The sequence below is a fragment of the Schistocerca piceifrons genome, chromosome 7 (genome assembly GCF_021461385.2).
Source record: "Schistocerca piceifrons isolate TAMUIC-IGC-003096 chromosome 7, iqSchPice1.1, whole genome shotgun sequence".
Lineage (NCBI taxonomy): Eukaryota > Metazoa > Arthropoda > Insecta > Orthoptera > Acrididae > Schistocerca > Schistocerca piceifrons.
In genome coordinates this window covers 351,596,027-351,623,654 of record NC_060144.1, presented here as the reverse complement: position 1 = coordinate 351,623,654, position 27,628 = coordinate 351,596,027, and the positions used below count along the sequence as shown (strand labels likewise).

General features: G+C 42.8%; 1 protein-coding gene across 1 annotated transcript in view; it reads right to left on the bottom strand.

The window, feature by feature from the left end:
* The window catches only part of LOC124805699, a 149,090-nt gene that overhangs the window by 101,945 nt on the left and 19,517 nt on the right, over positions 1 to 27,628 (bottom strand). Inside the window, exon 2 of the mRNA XM_047266269.1 lies at positions 2,967 to 3,056. Within this exon, the coding sequence (XP_047122225.1) occupies positions 2,967 to 3,056 (90 nt within the window). The remainder of the gene's footprint in view (positions 1 to 2,966; positions 3,057 to 27,628) is intronic.

The window sequence follows — 27,628 nt, the reverse complement described above, 5'->3', positions numbered from 1 at the left end:
GATATATGTTTAAATTGGTGTCTTAATTATCTAAATATTGTTTTTAATTCTCTTGCTTTCTGTCTGTTATAGTAGTCCGTCAGTAATCATCTTGTCCATTTGATATTATCATTCCAAGGTTCCAGTCGGCTGGTTATGCCGACGCCAGTGAACCGGAAGTATACTTAATTTATTGTTTTGAAAAAATACTGATTATTTATACATCTGGTTGGTTACTTTATTGTTTTTCATGTTTAATAATCTCATTGCTATTTGAGGTAAAGGCAGTTGATTTAGCTATTTGTACTTGTTATTAATTAATTTAGGAATATTTCTTTTTTTAATACCGAATTGAGAATTATATATATATATGTGTGTGTGTGTGGGATTTAGTAGAAGAATAAGTTAGTAAAAATTTTCTGCTAATATCTTAAAATTATCCCTTGTATCTTACCTCTACCTAACACTCACCCACTACCCCTTATCAGTGACAGTAGAGTTCAAATAAGCGGCCCACCAGGAAAGGCAAGTTATCAATCCTGTTTTCTTTTCTTTTATTTCCGTAACAGCCGCAGCATCACTTAAACGTGGGGGACCACTATTAGTCCCTGGAATGTTTTTAACTCCCTGGATGACGTAAGCAGCACGACAGTGCCCCCCGCCCTCGACCGCAGCCGAACAGAGTGTCTACTGAGTTGCAGCAACTACTCACGACCAGGACCAGCCACACCACCTTTGATTCCCCTAAGACTTCAAGTCTGCTTCCAGCCCCACACAAGATCCACTGCTAATCTATTTCGACTACAACTGAAGCTGAGGTTCGTGCCTAAACGTATTTTTCGATAAGAACATTGCTCGCTAAACTCAAGGCTAAAAGTTGCAGTCGCTTCCTGGCGAACAATTTTAATCTGTGAGGCATTTCAAGAAATCAGCGCAAACTCCGCTGCACAATGGCATATTCTTTATGAATATACCTGTGTCAGTTACAATTCCTCAAGGCCTATTGTGTAGTGGGCGGTGTTTCTTAAGAAATTTCCTGAACTTGTCTATAAAACTGTGGGATGACTCTACCATCTCTAATCGGTCAGTTAGGTACCCATTTCTCTAGAGGCTCGTTGACTCTTCGTATCAGCTTACATCAATTTCTTGATTTCTTCACTGCCTGAATCAAATAATTCTATTTCTTGTCTGGTAAACTAGATAACTTCATATACATCTGTTTTACTGAACCTGTGAATTTTTCTGCTTGCTTTTCCAGCCCTTTATAAAGTGGTGCCCATTATTGCTACAACTCCACCGCGATCACTGATCCGCGACTCTGTGTGAACACCCTCAAACTGCTCTGGTCTCTTTGTTGTCAATAAGTCCAATATATTTCCGTCATGGATAGCGTGTCGACCTATCTGCTCTAGGCACTTTTCAGAGAACGTTTTTATGAGACTTTCAATGAAGTTTTCTCTCGTCTCCTACTTAGGAACTAGTAATTCTCTCAATCAATTATGGGATTCGAATTAATCTTTCTCGCCTGTGTGCTGACCCCGTAGCTGAACCTTGCACGTTCTTCCTTTCAAACTTCATAGAAGTTCTGCATACTTCGCAGGACTAGGCCTCCTGGAGGAAAGAAACTGTGGACATTTGGCATACAGTTTTAATCTGCAAGTAGGTTTCAAAGCAGTGCAAAAAATACGACTGCAGAGATCTTTCTGGTAACAATCCACTAGGTTGTGCCTAAGCTGATTTTCAGCAGTATAACTGTCCGTGTCTCGGAGCCAGAACCGTGCTACGGTGGTTTGAGAAGCATTGTAGTGAGTTCTTGGCGACCAAATTCGCCTGCTGTACATCCAATGGAACCCACTGAGTAATCAGTTTATCTATTTACTTCCCCTCTTGCTATAATGTTTTTGATAATCACGTACCTTGCCTTACTTGTATGAACTGTTTTTTTTCTCTTTCTAAATTGACATGCCGTTTACCATGAATCAGTCATTAATACTTCTGAATATTTCATTTATTGCCGATACTGTTGTTGCAGCTGTCTTAGTCATGACCATGATGCTTGCTTCAACAGGAAAGAGCACTATTTTTGCTTTATCAGTCTTAGATGGAAGAGCATTCATATAGACAAGAACAGGAGTGATCTTAGAATTCTACCCTGTGGAAAGGCAGTAGTTATTTATCCCCACTCAGAAAAACATTTATCATGAGAGCTGCATAAGCTAAGTAACATGATCTTTTGCTTGATATTATTTAAATTTGAAGTGATTCATTTTATAGTAGTCTCCTTAGGTTTGCTGCCGGATCCTAAAATCAACCATAAACATTCATTTATAGAAAATCATTTCTGTTTGCCATCTGCTGTGTGTGTTTTATTTATTCTTGAACGATTTCGGTTATTTCAACAGCAAGAGAAATACATCATCTATTGGTTTAAAAATACATGTTTCTCATAAAAAAACACTTTTGTATAGCCAATGCAACAATGAATAGACATGGAATGCGACGTAACCAATTTTGACAATATCTTGAAAAGCATAGGTAAATCGCACATGCACTTCTGACGAATAAAAGGCGACTCACTTAAGTTTTCAACACAATGTCAAAATCAAGTTATGTTGCATTCCACTTTTCGTCATTGTTACATTGGGTATACTAAAGTCTCTTCTATGAGGAATAAGCATTTGTAAATCAACAACATATAAATTTCCTTGCAGTTGATGATGGTTGAAATAACCAAAAACGGTCAAGAATAAATATAATAAATAGAGGTGGTAGAAAATGAAACTGCTTTCTTATAAATATCTCACAGTTGTGGTTAGTTAACGACACAAATTTCTAATTATGTTAACTTCAAGTTTCTTTAAAATAATGTTGTCATTTCCACAATAAAATGTCTCAGAGGCACCACCAAAAATTCTGGTAGGAGAAATCTTCCTGTTCCAGAAATGCGGACCTTGCACATTAAGTTATGTGTCATAGTGGACACTCACCTGCTTCATGATTGATGAACTCGGATCGACCAATACGTGGGTGCGGGAAGAGGCTCGAGGTCTTTTTCAACTTGGATATTCCCTTATCGCCTGGAACACAAGAAAGCACTTGATCACTGATACATACTGTCGTGCTCACACCCCAACTAAGCTCATTCGTCACAATACACATGGTACGTTAAAATGGTTTCATTTCCCCAGGAAATAAGAGGAGTAGCCAAATGACCAAGAAGTCAGTGATTCAACAGATGAAAGGTTACGCTGTTATTTCAGTGAACACTTTGAGCTACTTAGTTAAAAATCATGTTGAAGCATACTGAAAAGCACATACAAAAATACACACGTGATATTAAGCGCGTGCTCGGACACACACACAGACACACACACACTTTCGAATGCACAGTTTGGTAATCATCTGTATCAGCATAAATAATTTTTTTCAACGTAAATATGTACCAAAATGAGATTACACATTGAAAAAAACCAAATTGCAGAAATATATGCAAGTCTTACTACACTCCTGGAAATGGAAAAAAGAACACATTGACACCGGTGTGTCAGACCCACCATACTTGCTCCGGACACTGCGAGAGGGCTGTACAAGCAATGATCACACGCACGGCACAGCGGACACACCAGGAACCGCGGTGTTGGCCGTCGAATGGCGCTAGCTGCGCAGCATTTGTGCACCGCCGCCGTCAGTGTCAGCCAGTTTGCCGTGGCATACGGAGCTCCATCGCAGTCTTTAACACTGGTAGCATGCCGCGACAGCGTGGACGTGAACCGTATGTGCAGTTGACGGACTTTGAGCGAGGGCGTATAGTGGGCATGCGGGAGGCCGGGTGGACGTACCGCCGAATTGCTCAACACGTGGGGCGTGAGGTCTCCACAGTACATCGATGTTGTCGCCAGTGGTCGGCGGAAGGTGCACGTGCCCGTCGACCTGGGACCGGACCGCAGCGACGCACGGATGCACGCCAAGACCGTAGGATCCTACGCAGTGCCGTAGGGGACCGCACCGCCACTTCCCAGCAAATTAGGGACACTGTTGCTCCTGGGGTATCGGCGAGGACCATTCGCAACCGTCACCATGAAGCTGGGCTACGGTCCCGCACACCGTTAGGCCGTCTTCCGCTCACGCCCCAACATCGTGCAGCCCGCCTCCAGTGGTGTCGCGACAGGCGTGAATGGAGGGACGAATGGAGACGTGTCGTCTTCAGCGATGAGAGTCGCTTCTGCCTTGGTGCCAATGATGGTCGTATGCGTGTTTGGCGCCGTGCAGGTGAGCGCCACAATCAGGACTGCCTACGACCGAGGCACACAGGGCCAACACCCGGCATCATGGTGTGGGGAGCGATCTCCTACACTGGCCGTACACCACTGGTGATCGTCGAGGGGACACTGAATAGTGCACGGTACATCCAAACCGTCATCGAACCCATCGTTCTACCATTCCTAGACCGGCAAGAGAACTTGCTGTTCCAACAGGACAATGCACGTCCTCATGTATCCCGTGCCACCCAACGTGCTCTAGAAGGTGTAAGTCAACTACCCTGGCCAGCAAGATCTCCGGATCTGTCCCCCATTGAGCATGTTTGGGACTGGATGAAGCGTCGTCTCACGTGGTCTGCACGTCCAGCACGAACGCTGGTCCAACTGAGGCGCCAGGTGGAAATGGCATGGCAAGCCGTTCCATAGGACTACATCCAGCATCTTTACGATCGTCTCCATGGTAGAATAGCAGCCTGCATTGCTGCGAAAGGTGGATATACACTGTACTAGTGCCGACATTGTGCATGCTCTGTTACCTGTGTCTATGTGCCTGTGGTTCTGTCAGTGTGATCATGTGATGTATCTGACCCCAGGAATGTGTCAATAAAGTTTCCCCTTCCTGGGACAATGAATTCACGGTGTTCTTATTTCAATTTCCAGGAGTGTATTTCGCACAGAAAAAAATTGCGCGCGTACGCTCAGAGGCGTTGAAAATCTCTCACCTCCTTCCAGTAACACTAACATTCTGATACAAGGTGAACCAGTACTCCACTGACAAACGTTCAGAGATTGTTCAAGGATGTCTTCTTGAGTTAATGATCCTTTTACTTCGAGTGGAACCATAGTCACATAGAATTTTTTGAAAGAAATTTCCGCCATTTGACTGTTAACTGTTCATTTATTTTACACAGTCACGATTTCGGATTTCTCAAGTGCATGCTGAAATGATTTTCGAAGATGACTTGTAACAGACAGGTAAGACATATTTCAACGTTTCAACATGCACTTGAGAATGGCTACAAAGCCGCCATCTTGACTCTGTAAAATAAATTAACGATTAATAGTCAAACAGCGGCAATTTCTTTCAGAAAAAACCACCGTAAGTGTTTTGGTATCAGGGACCCACTCTCTCCGGAGGCTTGCTACAGTGTAATAATGTAATTATGATTTATTTCAGGACCTACGTTACGGAATGAAGAACTGTAGGACGCCGCTTGATAGGTTAGCAGTACACAACACAAAGGAAGCAGCTACTCGGACAGCAGAGTACTTGTGGAGTGCAGAAGGGGGTTTTGCTGGATAGGCAGAGAGTGAAGTCAAGCCACGTTCTGAATAAAGGCGCTTGGACTGTCAAAATGTTATCAGTAAACTGTCAAAATATTCGTTATAAATTTGCTGAATTTGCTGCTCTCCAGGAAAGTTGTCACGCTCAAATTACTCTCGGAATTGAGAACTCGATAAAACCCGAAGTAGAAAGCTCTGAAATATTTAGCTAGGCTTGGAACAGATGGATTAGATGCCATAAGAAGAGAGAGTGTTGACTGCAGTCGGCAAAAGAATTGTGTGTATCGAGGTCGAAATTGAATCTGACTGTGAAGTTATCTGGAAGCGTTTAACAGAACTGGTGAAATCAAGTTAATTGTTGTATGTTTTCACCTACCACCTGATTCCACTGCGACAGTTTTATAACTAATGGAAGAAAGCAGAACAGAAATACCCAAATCATGCAATATTAACTTGAGGGGACTTTAGTACAGCGAATATACAGGGTGTTACAAAAAGGTACGGCCAAACTTTCAGGAAACATTACTCACACACAAAGAAAGAAAATATGTTATGTGGACATGTGTCCGGAAACGCTTACTTTCCATGTTAGAGCTCATTTTATTACTTCTCTTCAAATCACATTAATCATGGAATGGAAACACACAGCAACAGAACGTACCAGCGTGACTTCAAACACTTTGTTACAGGAAATGTTCAAAATGTCCTCCGTTAGCGAGGATACATGTATCCATCCTCCGTCGCATGGAATCCCTGATGCGCTGATGCAGCCTTGGAGAATGGCGTATTGTATCACAGCCGTCCACAATGAGAGCACGAAGAGTCTCTACATTTGGTATCGGGGTTGCGTAGACAAGAGCTTTCAAATGCCCCTATAAATGAAATTCAAGGGGGTTGAGGTCAGGACAGCGTGGAGGCCATGGAATTGGTCCGCCTCTACCAATCCATCGGTCACCGGATCTGTTGTTGAGAAGCGTACGAACACTTCGACTGAAATGTGCAGGAGCTCCATCGCGCATGAACCACATGTTGTGTCGTACTTATAAAGGCACATGTTCTATCAGCACAGGTAGAGTATCCTGTATGAAATCATGATAACGTGCTCCATTGAGCGCAGGTGGACGAAACTAAAATGAGCTCTAACATGGAAATTAAGCGTTTCCGGACACATGTCCACATAACATCTTTTCTTTATTTGTGTTTGAGGAATGTTTCCTGAAAGTTGGACCTCATCTTTTTGTAACACCCTGTAGACTAGGAGGTCAGTAGATTCAGTGCAGTTGGTACAGACGGACAATCTTGTGATGTACTTTTGACCACTGTCTTCTGAAAACTGTCTTGAGCAGCTGGTAGAACAGTCCACACTCACAATAGAAATATTTTAGACCTTGTAGCTACAAACAAGCCTGACTCATCAACGGTGTGAGTATCGATACAGGGATTAGTGATCACGATATCGTCACGGCGATTATGGCTACTAAAGTTAGTAAATCCATCATTAAGGCTAGGAGAGTATTTACGCAAGAAAGAGCGGATAAGTAGCTGTTAGCATCCAAATGTGTGGACATAATTTAGTTCAATTACAGTGAATGTAGAGGAATTATGAGTAAAGTTGAAACACATTGTAAATCCTGCTGTGGAGAATTTGATCCGAGTAGTGGATTAAGGGTAGAAAAGACCCACAGTTGTTTAATAACAAAATTCGGAAAAATGCCGAGCAAACAGACTGTTGTACTCTCGGTTTAGAAAAGAACGCGCAAATGACGACAGGCAAAAGCTATTAGAGATTCGTTCATCTGTAAAAGGAACGATGTGCGAGGCATATGACTACTACCAGTACTACCAGTACTACTACCAATGTCACTCCCTAACAGAGTGACTTCTGGTTCTCATGAAATTGCTAAGGAGATCAAGTCTTCTATCCAGTCTGACGTCGCAACAGAAGATAATAGAAGGAACATTGAAGTTTTAAATTTCTCGTTTACGAAATCATAAAACATACCGTCGTCTCACCGTCGTGCAAACGCCCGTATGAAGGACATAGTAGTTGGGATTCGTGGTGTGGAGAAGCAACAGAAACAACTGAAAACAAATACGTCGCCAGGTCCGGATGGAACTCCAAGTCGGTTTTACAGAGAATACTGTTCGGCTTCTTACTTAGCTTGCATTTATGGCGGATCTATTGTCCAATGCAAAGTCTCAAGCGACTGGAAAAAAGGGCAGGTGACTCATGTATAGGTTACGTGAAGCGTAAAAGAACGGACCAGCAAAATTACAGACCAATATCCTTAACATAGGTTTGCTGCAGAATTGTTAAACATATTCTCAGTTCGAAAGTAATAAATTTCCTTGAGACAGAAAAGCTGCTGCTCTGTTTTAGAAAGCATCTCTCTTGAGGAACCCAGTTGCTCTTTTCCGACGTGATATCCTACATACCATGGATGGAGAGCAACCGGCAGATTCCTTAGTCCTAATTGCCGAAAAGTGTTGGACACGGTGCCCCACCGCAGACTGTTAACGAAGATACGAGCATACGGAATAGGTACCCAGATATGTGACTGACTCGAATACTTCCCAAGTAAGAGACACAGTGCATTGTTTTCGGCGGCGAGTGTTCGCCAGAGACAGGGGTGTCATCGGGAGTGCCCCAAGGAAATGTGATAGACCTGCTCTTGCTCCATTTACATAACGAATCACCTAAAATTTGTACTGCAAATATTGTGGAAATGGATAGTGTTACTAATGTGCTGTTTTCACAGAATGGATTAGTCAGGGGATCGTATTGTTAGCCAATCAACAATATAAAGTGTAATTTTTGTGCAAAAACACTGTTTTTTTAAATGGAACAATGCCTATTGGCGTTAATAAACTAAAAGTAGGGTCAATTAGAATGTCTGTTGTCTTTGTTCCAGGATTCTAGAACGAGTCGCTTACGAGTTATCGTATTTTGGAGAAGTTCCGACAATGCCACTTATTCAATACCTGTGGTAGCACCCACTAAAGAACAACACAAGCCCGTACACTAGCTGTGTGGTTCCTGACCAGTAACGAGACAACTGACCATCACAGGTTGTGTTCAAAATGACCACCGGCAGCGGTAGTACACGCTTCCAGTCTGGTATGGAACGACTGCTGCACAAGTGCTAGCGTTTCCGCACTAGAATTCTGCAAAAACACCACTGACGTTGTAATTTACCCTACTTTTAGTTTGTTAATGTAAACAGACATTGTCCTATTTAAAAAGTGTGTCTCAGTACAAAAGTACACATTCTAAGTATTATTAGAACATACTTATTGGCTAATGATATCATCTCCTGACTACCAATCCGTACCGTGAAAACTGCACAACAACAGCACTCTCCATTTCGGCAATATTTGCGCTGAAGTTTCAGGTGAGCCACTCGGTATACATAAATGATGTGACGGACGGGTGAGCAGCAGTCTGCGGATGTTTGCTGAAGATGCCATGTTGTACGGGAAGATGGCGTCGTTGAGTGACCGTAGCAAGATACAAGATGATTAGACAAAATTTCTAGTTGCTTTGATTAATGGCAGCTTGCTCTAAATGTAGAAAAAAGTAAATTAATGCAGATGAGTAGGATACGTACTGTTCGTGTACTACTTCGCATAGTAACGTCGATGAAATACCTGGGCGAATCTTTGCAAAGCCATATGGAATGGAACGAGCACACAAGGACTGTAGTAGGGAAGGCGTACGGTCGACCTCGGTTTTACAGGGAGGATTTTAGTAAAGTGTGGTTCATCTGTAAAGGAAATCGAGTATAGAACATTAATGCAATCCATTCTTGAGTACTGCTCGAGTGTTTGGGATCCGCATCAAGTCGAGCTAAAGGAAGACATCGAAGCAACTCAGAGGCGGGCAGCTAGATTTTTTTACCGCTAGGTTCGACCAATACGTGAGTATTACGTAGTATCTTCGTAAAAAATTGCGAATTCGTGGAAGGAAGATGGCGTTCTTCTCCCAGGACACTAATGAGAAAATTCATAGAAGCAGTCTTCGAAACTGACTACAGAACGAATCTACTGTACCCAACGTACATTTCGTGTAAGGACCCACGAAAACAAAGTTAGAGAAACTAGAGCTCGTGCTTAGGCACACAGGTAGTCGTTTCTCCCTTGCTCTATTCGCTAATGGAACAGGAATGGAAATGGCTATTAGTTGTACAAGGAACACTCCGCCACGCTCCGGGCGGTGGCTTCTGCAGTGCGCATGCGGATGTAGATGTATTTAGTTTGTTATCCGACTTACCCGTTTTTCTCCGAGAAAATACTTTCAGAACAGGGGAAAAGCCTGTATGTAAATACCGTCGCAGTGAAAAACAGATACGCAACTATTTGGGGCAAGAAACCAAACGGAATGAAATAACTCTAACGAGCGGCTGGGTCCGTTAATACCAAAATATTCGGAATGTGTTCCTCAACAACCTCTGAAAGTTTGTCGGTGAAGTTCTGGTTCACCCTGTATACAGGGTGTCTCTCCTAACAGTTGTCAGGTCTATTTTCATTGGTGTTCCAGCACATACTTGCAACTTCCTATTCGCAGCGTGCAGGTGGAATGAGCCTAGGCAAATACTGCTCATCGCGTCTTTCGTGGGACCTCCAGTGTCGACGGAAAACATCGGTTGGTTCCCCATTACCAACAAAATGGCTTTTTAAAGCGGAATGTTACTTGCTTATTCAATAGAGCGTTCCCAGATTAGTACAGTGCGACATTTGTTTCAACGATATGTATTAACGGGGAGAGTAAAACACGAAGCATAAAAGGCAAGGAAAAATCGCTGAATGCTTGGCGGCAGCAGTCAGCGTGAGCCAGGGCAGTTCTGTCGCTGCTGCAGTACTGGTTATTCTGTCCATGTCAACGTGTATCGATAAAATAAATATGGCATTAGACTAAGCTGGGACCGCTCTATCGAACGGGCACGTAAATTTCCGCTTTAAAAATCATTTTGCTTGCAACGGGGAAGAAACCGACGTTTTCCGTCGGCACTGGGTGTCGCATGAAAGACGTGACGAGCAGTATTTATTTGGGCTGGGTCCAGCTACGCAATGTAAAAACGAAATTGCAAATGTCTGCTGAAACACCGGGCAAAATGCGCCTGACGCCACTTAGGAGAGACATCCCGTATACAGGGTGGTCCATTGATTGTGACCGGGCCAAATATCTCACGAAATAAGCGCCAAACGAAAAAACTACAAAGAACGAAACTTGTCTAGCTTGAAGGGAGAAACCAGATGACGCTATGGTTGGCCCGCTAGATGGCGCTGCCATACGCCAAAAAGATATCAACTGCGTTTCTTAAAATAGGAACCCCCATTTTTATTATATATGAATTGGACCACTTTTTTCGCTTTCTGATGGATAGCGCTGTAATAGTCACAAACATATGGCTCACAATTTTAGACGTACGGTTGGTAACAGGTAGGTGTTTTAAATTAAAATGCAGAACGTAGGTACGTTTAAACATTTTACTTCGGTTGTTCCAGTGTGATACATGTACCTTTGTGAACTTATCATTTCTGAGAACGCATGCTGTTACACCGTGATTACCTGTAAATAACACATTAATCCAATAAATGCTCAAAATGATGTCTGTCAATCTCAATACATTTGGCAATACGTGTAACGACATTCCTCTCAACAGCGAGTAGTTCGCCTTCCGTAATCTTCGCACATGCATTGACAATGCGCTGACGCATGTTGTCAGCCTTTGTCGGTGGATCACGATGGCAAATAACCTTCTTTCCCCACAGAAAGAAATCCGGGGACATCAGATCCGGTGAACGTGCGGGCCATGGTATGGTGCTTCGCCGACCAATCTACCTGTCATGAAATATGCTATTCAATACCGCTTCAACCGCACGCGAGTTATGAGCCGGACATCCATCATATTGGAAGTACATCGCCATTCTGTCACGCAGTGAAACATCTTGTAGTAACATCGGTAGAACATTACGTAGGAAATCAACATACATTGCACCATTTAGATTGCCATCTCTAAAATGGGGGAAATTATCCTTCCTCCCATAATGCCACACCATACATTAACCCGCCAAGGTCGCTGATGTTCCACTTGTCGCAGCCATCGTGGATTTTCCGTTGCCCAATAGTGCATATTATGCTGGTTTACGTTACCGCTGTTGGTAAATGACGCTTCTTCGCTAAATAGAACGCGTGCAAAAAATCTGACATCCCGTAATTTCCCTTGTGCCCAGTGGCAGAACTGTACACGACGTTCAAAGTCGTCGCCATGCAATTCCTGGTGCATACAAATATGGTACGGGTGCAATCGATGTTGATGTAGCATTCTCAACACCGACGTTTTTGAGATTCCCGATCCTCGCGCAATTTGTCTGCTACTGATGTACGGATTAGCCGCTGCTGCAGCTAATACACCTACGTGGACATCATTATTTGTTGCGGGTTGTGGTTGATGTTTCACATGTGGCTGAACACTTCCTGTTTCCTTAAATAACGTAACTTTCCGGCGAACGGTCCGGTAACTTGTATGATGTCGCCCAGGATACCGAGGAGCACACATAGCACACGCCCATTGGGCATTTTGATCACAACAGCCATACATCAACACGATATCGACCTTTTCCGCAATTGGTAAACGGTCCATTTTAACACGGGTGTATCACGAAGCAAATACCGTTCGCATTGGCGGAATGTTACGTAATACCACGCAGTTATGCGTCTGTGACTGTTACAGCGCCATCTATCACAAAACGAAAAAAGTGGTCCAACTACAACATTCATATTTCTTTACGTACTACACGAATATGTAATAAAAATGTAGGTTCTTATTTAAAAAACGCAGTTGATATCCGTTTGACCCATGGCAGCGCCATCTAGCGGGCCAACCATGGCACCTTCTGGTTTGCCCCTTGAAGCTAGACGAGTTTGGTTTTTTGTAGTTTTTTCGTTTGATGCTTATTTCATGAGATAATTGGCCCGGTCACTATCAATGGACCGCCCTGTATACAGAGTCATCGGAAATAGTTTGCAAAGCTTGTATGGGTATTGCAGGGTAAGCTGCCCTCAGAAATAATTGTGAATAAAAAGATTCGATGCGTTGCACCGCTTATCAGTTAATTAGCACTGAAGTTAGCCAATCGGACAGTTGCACGCACAAATTCAAGAGGCTCGCCAAATGTGTTCTGGCATTTAGCTTCCTAAAACTGAACAAGAGAGCGATACACAAATTGGGTGAAAGAGAAAACTGGATTTAGCAGTCAGTAGCAAACCTAATTTCTATTTTTTCTTTTTTTTTTACTGCATAACTATATTACAGCAATTGAATAGCTATCTTCAGTGCGTTTAAATCTAGCCATATAGATTCCTCAGGTTTTTGAAAATGTGACATTATGCGACTTTAGGACGTACATGGCCAGTTCAGAATCTGGAAATAAGATGCTGTAAAGTTGAGCCCTCCTCTATTCTCGGGAACAGAGTGTTCGACCTCTCTCGGGTTAAACGCACATTTTATCAGACACACCTAAGCAATAATTTTCGAGAAAAAGGATCGCAGTAGAACATCTTGAACACTTTCACTAATCGAGCTGGCTCTTGTTGCTATATTTTTTGAGAACTAATCGTGATAAAACGTATAATACTAAATGGATATCGTTACATTTTAAAATTAAATTGGCTCTTGTTCCTAGGTTTTTTGCAATTGGATCACGGTGAAATATATCATACCCAATATGATGATGTTCATTTGTTAATGGAGTATTAAAATAGTTTTACTTACATAAGTAAATGTCAAAATGAATCTCTTATTGTTTTGCTAATGTTCTATAGAAGTGTCCCCCCATTTAAGAGGTTGTCAGTGTATGCTGTAAGAACTGATATACTCATTCTGCGTCTGACGGGGGTCCTCAAAATCTTATTTGTCTATTTCGACATTAATGTAGAAGAAGCTTATTTTCGGTGTTACAAAGGAGTTGCTTTTATTTTAAAAGTGCCATTTTCGCACCGAATCGTTATCTGTACCTATAATATATCAGTAACGGATGTAGAATTCGTCAAAAGTGATGGTGAACCAATAGGAGCCTTGCACCCCTACACAGAAAGACTAAATCTGCCTCGCGTTACAGTCGGGAAAGGAGTTTTAAGCCTCTAGCGGAACACCGAAATATTATGGATCAGTGGGTTGTGCCTTTTGGAACGCAAAGCGAGGCCGACCTCGTTCCATTAAGGTCAGCATTTGTTGCGAAACTTGAACACGCCAGAGCTTCGCAACGTTCTTTGTTTCTGGCAACGAGATGTGGCTGGAACACAAAGGGCGCTGCAGTCGAAAGATTGCTGGTGCGCTTTCAGCGTTACTTTAGCCCTGCAGTTTACATCGCCGTGGGGACTATTGCTATGAATTCGCTACTTGTAACGTTTCTGCTGTGCACGCCTTCAACCAGCATCAGTAGCACTCTTGAGAGAAATATCGGCACTCGCCGTTGAAAACTGATGATGCCCATTAGGAAGCATGTTGCAGATTTATCAACACGATCATATACTGATTGTTCTGTGCGTCACCGTGGGAAATTTATCCGCTCGAAATGCTCTCCGTTTGCCTGTGAATTTCCTGAATTCGTCAGGAGTTTTGCGCGTAACGCATATTTGAAACTATTGCATCGCCGTTTATCAGCTTTCCAAGTTATCCATGTGACTGCAGGATTGTCTTCCAGAACATTAACATGTACAGGACTGCTTGGTCGCAACACTGCCGCCCTCATAACGCAAGAACAGACGTCCAACGATATGCGGAACTATTTGTATTCCCCAGATCTCGAACTTGACCATTTGTGTTTAACGATTGTTGTTACGCCTGAGACGTGTCTGGTAGACGGTAAGTGCCCCTTGAAGAAGCAGATATTTTCCTATCTGTCAGTGTGATGGACTTATGAGACTCAGAATACTGGGGGAATCATTTATGTCTACAAGCGTACGGTGACGACGATCCCGCATATTGGGGGTGGAAAGAAATATGGGAACACCAGAAACGTAACACATTACTATGCCTACTATGGTGTAGGAAAACCGTTGGCATTCAAAACAGCTAACAGTGGTCTCGGGGTAGATAAATACAGGCCCTCTATGCTTTTCAAAGTAATCTTGTATCATTCTTCCTGCATAATTTCAGGTAATGAAAATGGAAGTGGATAGCGATCACGAACACTTCTCTCCAAAATTAATCACAAAGGCTGAATGAAACTGAGAAATGGTGAATGTGGTGGCCGCACAAAATCAGTCTTGGACGATGTGAGCTGCGCGAACCGGGGTACTGTGGTTTTGGAACACTACGTCACCACTGGAAAACAAATTTTGTACCACGCAATGAACCTGATAAGTCAAAATGATCACGAAAGGCTTGGCATTAATGTAACCTTGCAGAGAACCCATGAGACCCATGGAATACCACAATATGGCTGCCCAAATCATCAGGAAACCACCGCCATTTTTTACTCTTGGGACGTAAACTCGGGCAGAACTTGGAAATGGGGTGAAACGAGTCTTATCCGACCAAATAACTTTCTTCCATTACTCTATAGTCCAGGTTTTACGGGTTCGGCACCACCATTTTCAGTTACGGGAATTTGTATCACTGACATGTAGTTGTGAAATTCCAGTTCACCCTGCGATTATCTGCTTTTGGACCTCCCTTTGCGTTGTTTTCGTGCTGACAGGGTTCGCAAGTGTGACATTCGGTTCTGCAGCGACTTTTGTAACTCTGTTCTTCTTAATTTTCGTCACAGTCCTGTTCAATGACCGTCCGTCACGGCCACTCTGCACGCAATTCCATCCGCGATGTAACGTAGCGGTTGATGTTAGCCCACTTTTCTTACGTGCTGTAAGTCTTCGATACGGTGTCTTTTTAAAACACCGAACACTTCGACTACCTTTCTTACGGAAGCACCAAGAGTTTGCCCCCTTCCGACTTGGGTTCGCCAGGATGCACTCAATACACAGAACACTATTCTGACCACGGCTGACACATGCAATGTACTGAGGAGATTGCACCGGAGCCGCTCGTAGTCAAGTACAACGGCGCCACATGTATGCCTGGCTAGCATCTGAATTTATGTTCAAGGATTTCTCGCGTTGCTTCCGTATTTTTGTCCAACCATTGCATTCCCACCACTGGTGCATCGAACAGGCAAGAATTATTTTATTTGTAATATAATGGTAAGTGTAATTTATTGTGGTTTGTACAGTAAGCTGCAGAAAATTCGTAATGGTGTGTGTGTGCAGATAAATGCTGAGCATAAGTTTATCTAAACATTAGTGCGAACATTATTTAATAAGCAGCAGACAAATCGAATTACATAATGATTTTGTATTTTCATTCGAATTGATACAAATCTTCTAGAATGGTGTGTTGTAACTTGCATTTATCTTCTCTCTTCCTTAGTGATACTGTAACGTGCAAGAACTAAAACGTTGGAGTATGTTCCTTACGTAGACCGTAGTGCGTTGTGACTACGTAGGGAATTGTAGTGTTCTCTAAGTACGAGATACTTCACGTTTTCATGTAAGAGCCACATTCTTCTTTTTGTATGACAGCTTAATGGATTTTTGGGATTTTATGAGTTCACAAAGTGAGAAATTCTTTTGCGTTTCTGAAAACTACGCACTGTGCCATTCTACGTCGGAATTTCTTGCCAATAAAACTATCGGGGTGTAGCTACTATACAGCTAATCATAAGAGCAATTGATATTTTAAAAGCCTACCACTCTCAGCGACGAGAGTTTGCTAGCTCTACTATTACCTGCACGCGTACATTTTTTTTATCTCAATTGCCACACTTCGAACTACGTAAATGTTACATTGGAAAACAAGTCTGTACCTTTAGTAGTGTTTTGCGTCTGGTTCGTTAGTTAACATCGGCATGTCGAATGCCGAGGGGTACTGAGAGATATGAGAGTTAATGTTATACCAGATTGCCTTACAGGAAGGTTACTTGCTGATAGTCTAAGGTACTAGATTAGCGCACTGTCCTCCCAGCAGTTAATGTTGGTCTGTGCTAACTAGGTTGCTGTTCTTCTCCTTTACGTGGCTTCTGAATTGTATACATGTTGTTTTTTTCTGGATTTTCTGTGAAAGTAGGTTCTTTGATGAGATAGGAAATCGAACTGGGGCCTTCCATTTGACAACCACGCTAATTGCTCCGCTATAAAGGATAACAAAGGATTTTGATGAACGTCGTTTAGGGAATGATAGCACGAATTAGACAGGTCTTGCAGAGCTCGGCAAATTCTTTTCGAAGATAATCGAAATGATACTGTGCGATTTGTAGCATTTCTGAATTGTAAATGTAAAGCGTGTCAGTGTCATCGTTGGGAAACACCTCATGTAAGTAAGGGATGAGATAGCCCCATCCATCCTAAAGGATGATACAGGAAGACTAGCTATGTAGCGTCGTCTTGACGTGGCAATAGTTTTTCTACGTCCAGGCAGCTCTAAATGTTCCAGCAGAAGTTGGTTTTCGACAATACATGTTATCTATCTGAATTTTTATCTAGTTTTCTACACGGAACAGAATATTTTGATAATTTCATCTCATTTTTTTCTGAGAATACTTCTTTGTTCATACCCAAGTACATCACTATACAGTAGAAGGAAGCCAGGAGTTGAGATTAGAGTGGTACAGGGTAGTAGCCTATTCCCCATGTCATTTAGTCTTTTATACAGAACAGTAAAGGTAGGAAAGTAAGGATTTGAAAAAAAAGGTTTTGTGGATAATAAAGCAAAAGAACTGATGACAGTGGAAGTATTAGAGATAGTAAAATGTAGGACGAGAAAGAAAATGTTTTCTGAACAAAAATGTCTAAACATTCAACAGAAAGTTAAGTACTGCGAAGTTTTCCTGAAAATATTTTCTGCAGTGAAACCTTATATAAAAGTGAATCGGGGAAAATCAGCAGAGACAACAGGGAATAAACTTTTGAAACGTGATATTGCAGAAGAACGCTGAACATTAGATGTCCAGACCGAGTTACTATTGAAAACTTACTGAATCATGTGGGTGCGGAAGGTGTTACGCACGATTTGACTTAGAGAAGCAACAGGTTGATAGGACACGATCTGAGGCGTCAAGGAATTGTTAATTTGATAACGAAAGAAAGTCTTTGGGAGGACGGGGGAGGGAAGGCAGATAAAAATTACAGAAGAAGACTAAGACTTGAGCACTGGAAGTAGGTGTAGTTGTGTATGTTATAGATGTAGTTATGAAAAGATGAAGAGACTGATCTAGGATACATTGGTGTGTATAAATGTATCAAACCACTCTTCGGACAGAAAGAAACAATGTAGACATCATCGGCATTCACGTAAATGACTAAAGTTGCAGTTCTTTGTGACAGGTAGAATGGCTACCACACTCTAGTAGTGTTGTTCGTGTTTAGTGCTTTTGTCAGGCCTGGTATAGTATATGAGCGGCATAACCAGCGTTAGATTTTGAGGGCTCGCTGAGAAGCATATAGAGATGCTGAAAACTCATGTGTAACAGCTGTCCAGTCTCTTAATATCAGAAGCGACTTGCTGATACAATTAGTGTCACCATGTTTACTGTTACCACATAACTTGGGCAGCAGAAGGACCAGAATCTTTACGTCGTCGACGCAACAGAAAGGCAACGCACTGTGTTGTGAGTGACTTGATTGTACACATGTAAGCCGTGGCTCTGTTGCAGCTTAAGAGACAGGAATTAATGCCTCGGCAAAACAAGAAGGAGCCAAGCACATGTAGATACTAATCGCTCCAAAGGGATGTGTGTAGTATGACAGCCACCAGGTTCAAGGAGGGGGAAGGAGGGGGCTATGCCAGTTTATATGCTCATGTCCATAAAAAACATAACACCTTGAACGACTAGAGATAGGACGTTCATACTCACAGAGAATGTACATTAATATGTTCCGCAGAAATGAGTAGCATTTGAGACGTGTCGGTTCGCGGGTTCGAAGTCAACATCGATATCACGGTAAAACAGTGAGTTTGAAAGAGGGCGCAATATTGACTCCAGAGAATATGACGCATCCATCTGGGAAACTGCTGCTCGTGTGGGATGAAACGTTTCGGCAGCGCAACGGGTGTGAGAAGAATGGTTCATGGAAGGCCGTAGAACACGACAAGATGCATGGGATCGCATCACCCAGAGGACCCCCGAAAAGACCGACACCCCAAACAGCACTGGTGCAACAGTGGGACAGTGTAACACATTATACACTATCAGAGGTAACAGTCCGCAACCGTTTATTACGGCATGGGTTACGTGCAAATCGTCCACTTCTCCGTCTACCTTTGATGAACGTGCAGAAACATGCTTGATGGGAATGTTGTATCGAACAACGTCACTGCGGACAGGAATGGCACCAGATAGTGTCTTCAGACGAATCCACCCTCTGTTTGTTTGAAAACAATGGCCACATTTTGCTTCGCCGCAGACCTGGGGACCGGCATCACAGTGACTGCATTTGCACAAGACATACACCGCCAGCTCATGGCCTTACGGTGCGGGGTGCTATTGGGTACAACCAGAAATTGCAGCTAGTGCGTGTTCACGGCCCTGTGACCAGTGTGACATACGTGAGTGACATACTGTGACATGCACGACACCTCAGAAGCCATTCTTGGTGTGACAGAATGTCAGCCTTCTGTCCTGGCCCGTCATATCACCAGACTTGTCTCCAGCCTTCTGTCCTGGCCCGTCATATCACCAGACTTGTCTCCAATCGAAAAAGTGTGGGACATAGTGAATCGGTGGGTGAAGCACTGTGACGCATTGCCAACCACCACATATGAAGTTTGGAACAAGGTGAATGCAGCATGGATGGCTATACCACAGGACGCCATTCGCGCCTTATACGCGTCGATACCATCAAGCTTGCAACACGTTACTGAAGCCGATGGCGGACCCTGTGCCTACTATACAACAGGATACATGCTGAACAGAGGTGACTGACATGCTAATCATTTCTGCAGAACTTAGTAATGTACATGTTCTGTTAATATTAACATCCTATCTCTAGCCTCTCAAGGTATTTTTTTTTTTTTTTTTTTTTTCTGAACGTGAGTGTAAGTCTAAATGGAACAATCAGCCACCGCCCCTGGACTCTATCCTTACCACCTGCGACTCCTGCTCGCATTGAGTCCAATCCTGCTCTATCAGCACTCACAAAACCGTGGGGCATCTGCAGATCTACTTCACACACTACTGACTTCCTACTCTGGTGGTCTACAGTCGCTCAGCCACCATCGCCTGTGTAGGTAAACTCCTCGATGTCCGACTCCGCTTGTGTGCGATTGCTGTCTTGGGCTGCCGCCTGCTAGGTGGAGTCAGCGACCTTGCTGAGTCGCTACCATTATCAGTGCACTGGCCGAGCGACGCCGTGCATGGCCGGAGAAAGCAAGCCCCTCACTGAACGCAACACCTCCCCGCCAACTGTGTACAATTTGCGCATTCGAGGCACTGGCTTCTGCGAGGATCGTCATGACTGTTGTAATTTTCTGTGGCAATAAATGAATGTTTTAAGAATGCTGTTCTCGTGATAAGACGTGGGATGACAAGCACTCACTACTCTACAGTTGCCCTGCCCGAGTGCTGAACTGCTGGCTTCCTGGCTTCCGACAGCCACAGTGATGTCCAGCCATACCTAGTTCACCAGGGACCTCATTCTGTGCCTCCATATAGCCTGCTCGTCGAATCATGCAATATTTATATTTCTCGGGCAGTCGGATGTGACAGAGGCCCGATGTTGGACTGCATGCGAACGTGAGTGAGCGTAGGCATACTCGCTTCTAATATCGGGTCGTCATCGTCTGGCCATCCCGAGGGAGGATAGCCGTATTGTGTACCAAGGACATCTCGACTCCTTCACATCTCCGCCTACGATCTGAGAACAAGTAAAGATTCCCTGCAGCATTGTGCGTCATTCCTCGGAATTGGTTGGAGAATAGCAGTTGCCGTATTAGGGGAACTACCGTCTCATGTGTATGCTGCCACGCAACAACACAAACGAATGCGTTTGGAATGAAGCCGTTACTCGAAAGTACTGCGGACGAATGACTTCGCATTGTGCTCAGCGATGAATCGCACTTCTGCACTACACCAGATGACTATCGTCAGCGAGAGTGGTGGCGACGGGGGAAGAGGTTCCGTTCTTCCAATGTTTTGGAGAGGCACAGAGTGGTTCCTCCTGGCGTCGTGGTGTGGGGAGCCAGCAGTTATGACTTCAGATCATAAGTGTAGTGATTAAGGGAACTCACATCACAAACATCCTACACCCTCATATGTTACCTTTCATACAACAGAATCATGGAGCCGTTTTCCAACAAAACAATGCTGTTCCACGCACGGCATGTGACTATGAACTGATGCTGGCATCATTTTGGCCAGTAAGATCCCATATAGAACATGTATGGGACCAGCTCTGATGCAAACTCTATCCCATTGCCAGTGTCCAGATACTAACAACAGTTGAGGATACAACGGTTTTAAGACACTCTTCCCAATCATATCAGTGCATGCGTTCAGGAGGGATGGATTAAAGTGTAATACTGGTACGTGGGATCATAATAGCAAGTTGTTCGTAAATTTCACTCTATTTTGTAATCACATACCCTATTAAACTTGCCTCCTCCCCATCAGGTTGCTTAACTTTTGTTGTCAGACAGTGTAGGTGAGAAATATTTCCTGCTTGGAACATATATGTGTTTCAAATATAACAAAGAACACTGGATTTGATCCATAATATCTGTCTGGTTTTCGTTTTTATTGTAAGCAGACTATAGTTCATTGATGAATCCGCATACACGAAATTTAGATCGCTGTTTTGCTTGTGGAACTCTCTGACGTATTAGAGGAAGTCAAGTTGCAGATTGTAGTTTTAGCAACGTTGAACGTCCCACAACCGACTGGAGGCACATGATTACTCTCACTGAAAGAGGCGATTATGGCTGTGGTGTGGTCTTGGTGTGGAGAAGAACCATAATGAGTGAGTGCGCGGTGCTTCACATTTTCCGTACTGATTGGAGGAATGCTGTCGTCAGTGATACGAACTGTTCTGCAATTACACACGCGACCTTCCAGAGCTGCAGATTATCCAAACATCTTTTCCAGCTGCTGTGATGGAAATGAAGTTACCCACCCATCGACTACCCAGCAGTGTCTTCGGGTCTGAATGAGGCGCTGGGGTCGAGAACCACTACATCGAATTTTTCTGATTCATATACTAACAGATACACGCAATATAGGTAGTCATAATATTTTAAATATCACCTCGAAATAAAATAAAGTTACGTAATTAATTTTTGTTTATTTTCAGGTAAATATCGGCAGTTCTGGGGCACACACAGTAGCATAGCACACTGCAGGAGGAGTCAGCCAACAGATAAGCTACTGTATCATGAGATAATTCATTTTCCGCATATGGAGAGGAAGAACGCCTCAACTATCAGTGCTGAGTGAGTAGAGTGTACGGCAGCAATAAACCACAGACGCATACAGTATGGCCATCAAGTTTGAATGACAGAATCGGAATTGAAATAGGTAGTATGGCAAGCCTGCTGGAAGTCTAGTGTATCACAGTCGAGGCGGTAGTGGAAAAAGGGGAAACCAATTACGGGTTAGTTTTAAACATTTTGACATCAAGACATTCTGAACATGACGACGTCGCTGCCAACTGGGTACCGAGACCTCCCACCGGGCCGAGGCAGCAGTGAAAATTTTGGAGCTGTGTCAGGCAAATCTCCTAGATTATGTCTCTAGGTGTCTAAATGCTGTGGAGCGCTACGTATTAGGAGCAAAGCAAGCATTAGAAACATGAGGATTCAGCACCTTAGAAAAAGCCAAAGACCTGACCATCATCGTGCAATTTTGAGTGCTTTTTGGGGCTGCATTGGTGGATGCTAACAGAGAGAAAGGGGTAACTGTCACAGGACCATCCTGCCGAAATGTCTACGAAGTTACATTGGGCTGTCACTACGAAGCCTCGCAGACAGCCGTCCAGTGGTGGTGTTTTTGCTCCTTCACAATATATCAGCTCATGCTGCTGCTTTGGACTATAAATGCTGCCCCCTCCCACCCCTCATATTCTCCTGACATGGCAACCAATGACTTAGTGGCTTCTTCCACTGTCCTCGGATGAGCAAACCATTCCGTGCAGCAGACGTCTCCAGACCAACGACGAGATGGTGATTTTCCTGAGCAGTTATCATTTAGAGCTCTTCAACAAAAGTCTAGGCAAGACATACAACTTTGGGAAATTGTGTCACATATGCTTATCTAGAGAAAGACTAGCGGTTCTGTCAGCAGTTTCATACTAGCAGCATGATTTTTCGAGTTCATAATCATAACTTTGAAAGTACCCCTCATAGACACTCTAGGCGTTGGTATGAAGTGCCTGGTAGAGGGTTCACCGAACTACGTTTAAGTTGCTCTACAGCTCCTCTCACGAACAGCGCGGGGGAAAACTAACAGCTAAATGTTTCCTTGCGAGCTCTGATTTCTCTTCTTTTATTATGATGATCATTTCTCCCTACGTAAATGAGCTTCAACAAACTAGTTTCTCGCTCTGAGGAGAAAGTTGCTGATTGAAATTTCATAAGAAGGTTCTACCGCAGCGAAAAAGCCTTTGATTTAATGACTGCCACCCCAGTTCGTGTAACACACCCGTGACACACTCTCCTCTATTTCGCGTTAGTAAAACAAGCTGCCCTTCTTTGAACTTTTTCGATGTTCTCCGTCAGTGCTATCTGATGAGCGTTCTACACCGCACAGCAATACTCCTGAAGAGGATGGACAACCGTAGTGAAAGCAGTCTCTTTAGTAAATCTGCCACATTTTTGTGTTCTGCCAATAAACCGCAGTCTTTAGTTTGCTTTCTCCATAACATTATCTATGTAGTCGTTCCAAATTAACTTATTCTGAGACATATTATTCCGAGACGTACTGTTGCAGGAACAAACGAAAAGTAGCTGCGACCCCCAGGATACGACCAATATCTGGAGAAGGTTTCCCTCGGTAGTGAGGAAAATGCTGAAATCCTCTCCCCGTTTCCCAGTTGAGGACCCTGTGTCCCAACCCAAGTTCGGATCTGCCTAAAAAGATCCGGGATCTACGATGTGCCGTGATCTCATAAGCCCGCTCTACATTCGAACATCGAACGAAAAAAAAAGAAAAAAAAAATAATCTGCGTGCTGCAGGACAAGGCTTGGATGCGAACAGCAGCCAGCCAGCCGCCATTGAACACACTTCTAGCCCTTCACAGTGGTTTCTTACAAATGGGAGTTGTTGTATTAAATAACGAATAGTGGTAGCAACAATTACTATCAGTTTTTAATATGAATCTTCGGCTTCACAAGTTTTCTACTTACTTTTTTCTGGACAATGTTGTATACCGAGTGGTATTTTCTTGAGATTTTTCTTGTATTTTTTTCCCTTATGTCTTCGTGTTAGAAAACATTCTTTCGGAGGAGGTGGTAGAGTGTTTAAGGAGGTAGTTCTCTTTAAAAATTAAAAAAATCGATTTTTAACGTAAAAATGTTCTCTGGAATGTCTACTTTACTTCAGCGTTCATTCCAAGTTCGCCAGAAACTTCATTATCGAGTTACAGGTCGATTTGTGAAGAAGAGTCTCCGAAAACTAAGCTCAGCGGGGATAAAAATAGTCGACATGCAATGTCAACGATAGCCTAACAGGCATTATGGAAATTATGAACGTGCTCGAACTTGAGATCAGACCAGCCTTTACAAAATCTTCACGAAAGCGGACGAAAACAGTATCGAGCGAGCAGAGCAGCGGATGACAGAAGCTGCCAAAGAGACCCCCATGATTACCATGGCCACGAAAAACATGGAGGACTGCCTCCTTTGGATCTGCAAGGATTATGTATACTCCAGGGATCGCTGACTGGTGGTATCTTTAACTCAACTACAAACAATGTAACCTCGAAGTTTAAACGCTTTATTCTCGGAACCATATTTTTGAAATTGGCTTGGAACTTAACTTTAGAGCGGTACTCACGATTTTGATTGGACGTTGATGTTGGCATTGCAAATTGAATTCTCTGTCAGCGTACATAGGCAGTTTGCGATGTCTTTAAAAGCCTATTTTCGATTTTTGGTGCATGCTTTTGTCTCGATTTTGCAGTCTAAGAAAATGACATTTGTTTCAATACGTTAGCAGTTTGTTAGAAAGTAATATGTTTCAACTACCTCGTGTACGCTGATAGAAAGTATATTGAAAATGAGCTATACAGAATTATTTTTCTGTAGGTCCAAGAGGAGAACACCGAGAATTCTGGTTGATAACCAATGTTTCGGTTCCAAGGCTTCTTTCCACCTGATGCAGCGGTTACAGGGAGTGTCCGATGTGGACACAAAAATGATTTCTTAAAGCCAAAAATGTAAGGAATAATATATCATCAAATTAGCCTTACTATTTATTTTACATACAAAAATCACGTAAGTCACCTACTTTTAATGTGTTCAAAGAGAACTGCATTCGGGTGAAAAAGTGTTCAGATCATAATATGGTCAGCGAAGTTTTATTTTATCATCGTTTCTCTGTATCCATTAACGAGAATGGCAGAGCCGTTCTTTTCAGAAGGATTGCCTTCCACAACCTCGTTCGGTGCGAGTTTGTAATTCTGTATTTGACAACATAGTCTACGACAGAACTTTTAATCCTGTTTTTCCTTTCCTTTTCGGCTTTTTATTAGTCATTAGTCTTCTGGCTGGTTTGATGAAAGCCGCTAAGAATTCTTGCCCAGCGCCAACCCTTTCGTTTCAGAGCGACTCTCGCACCATGTATCCTCAATTAGTTGCTGGATGCATTCCAGTCTCTGTCTTCGCCTACAGTTATTACCCCCTACAGTTCTCTCTAGTACCACGGAGGTTAATCGCTGATGCCGTAGCACACATTCTCTCATCCTGTCCCTTCTTCTTGTCACTGTTTTTCATATGTTCCTTTCATCACCGACTCTTCGGAGAACCTCCTTATTCCTTATTTTATCAGACCATCTCATTCTCAACTTCCTTCTGTAGCATAACATCTCAAACGTTCTGGTTTTCCCACCGTCCATGATTCAATATCTCAGGAAATATGCTTTCTATATTATGCATACAATTTGACACTGCCAAATGATAAGCGCGCTAAACGCGTAAATTAGCATTACACTTTCTTAACCTACTATATATGCTATAGAATCTGAAACGCTTTTCAACTTTATATTCTTTCGAAAACAGCCGTGTGAAGGATATTTCAGGAGTGATTATTTCCAGCACCTTGTCAACGTGAAAGTTGTCTGTTGCTTATATTTTCCAAACTAAAGCTTGATAAAAACAATCTTGGATTCATCTGAACTCCTGTGCACAATGGGGCACACAGGTGAGATCATAGTTTTCTACAGAACTACGTTGTCGATATAATTACTCGCTTCCGTAAGAATTCATTCATGGATTCCCCAGTGACTGCCCCTTCTATGATTGTTTCTCGTTTATGAACACGGTTTTTAAATGATATTGCACTATTCGGTTGGAAATAATCAAATACTTTGCCGGTTGAAGTTTGTTACATTCTTCATTGTTGTTCCGAAATTACTGGTATGTAGAGGGTGAACCACATATTTGCGGGGCTCGTTACCGCAGCACCCTTACTTAGGCGTGCAATACTGTGCACATTAACTCCTATCTTATGGGGGCTCGTTACCACAACACCCTTCCACAGCCATGCATTAATGTGGAAACTGACGACACCTAACTTCTGAAACTATTTGGTTCACGAGCTCCAGACATCCATTTAAAGTCAACACAAGTCACAAACGTGGCCGAATTGTGAAATAGTAGTTTCCTTCATCGATCAGCAAAATTACTTTCTGTACCATGATAGAAAGTGAATCTTTTCAGTCTCTATTTTATTAGTTAACATTTTTGAACTTGGCTATAACACGCTAAAAACATATCCATACGAAAGTTCTGTCTACCGTCAATTTTGCACACATTTCGAATGAGATTTCCGTGATATCTTTATCGTTATTCATAAACAGTGCCTAAATTTGTATACAAAAGCAACTATGTTTTACTAACAATAGTAAAAGCAGAAGTTGTGCATACAAACATCTGTTGTACATATAATTCCAGTCGTCGTTTATTTCTGAATAAAGAGGGCGATCGATCAGTTGTAATTAGAGAACAGATGTCATCCATAGCTTTCAAGTTGGATGAGCAAGGGCAGAATGAGAAACGCAAGCTACGGATTACATGAACATCTTGATCCACCTAACTGATTGGTGAAGCATGGATCTCCGAAGGGAAAATCGGAGTTCGATTCCATGTTTGAGTAATTTTCCTCTTACACTTACACTCCAAAATCACGCCATAATGTAACCGTAGGAAAATAACTTGCGTCTGTCAACTAATTCGTTCTAAAGAGGACATTACGTTACGTACCAGACCGAACCGACAAAGCAGTAAAATGGATGGACGTTATTCCACGTGATAGAGTTCCTGTAACGGTATTGTGCAAAAGCTTACCTCGTTCACCTCGCACCAACGTGGAACAGTTTTATCAGACAGGAATTGATAAAGTTATTGTGAGTTTCCTGTCGAAGAGATCAGCACTCTCATCCAAACGAGGACTGGGACAGTAAAAAGAATTTACAGATCCGGTTCCACGTCACAGAATTTTAATGTAAAATGTCATTCCGCTGCCAGCATCAACATGCTGGCGACAATAAAGAAACGCACGCGTCAAACTACCATCACGTGAAATGCTCTGTAAAATCACCTGGGATATCTCACACACGGCTGCGAATGCAGCCATGTATGCATGCATCAACGGCATTCTCTCCGTATACCGTGAAAGCGAAATAAGAGAATTTGTTTGTTCAGGACACTGCATGGAAATTTATTGAGGGCTCTTGCCAGTGTGACTACTATGCCGTGGATTATTTGAGCAAATACCACACACAATGCTAGGGAAATAGAAAGAATAAGGTCCACGGCACACAGTTAAATGAAATAAAGGATTTTTTTCTGTTTGATACAATGTTTTAGCGTTCACTTTCACTTGTACAATATATCGTGAAG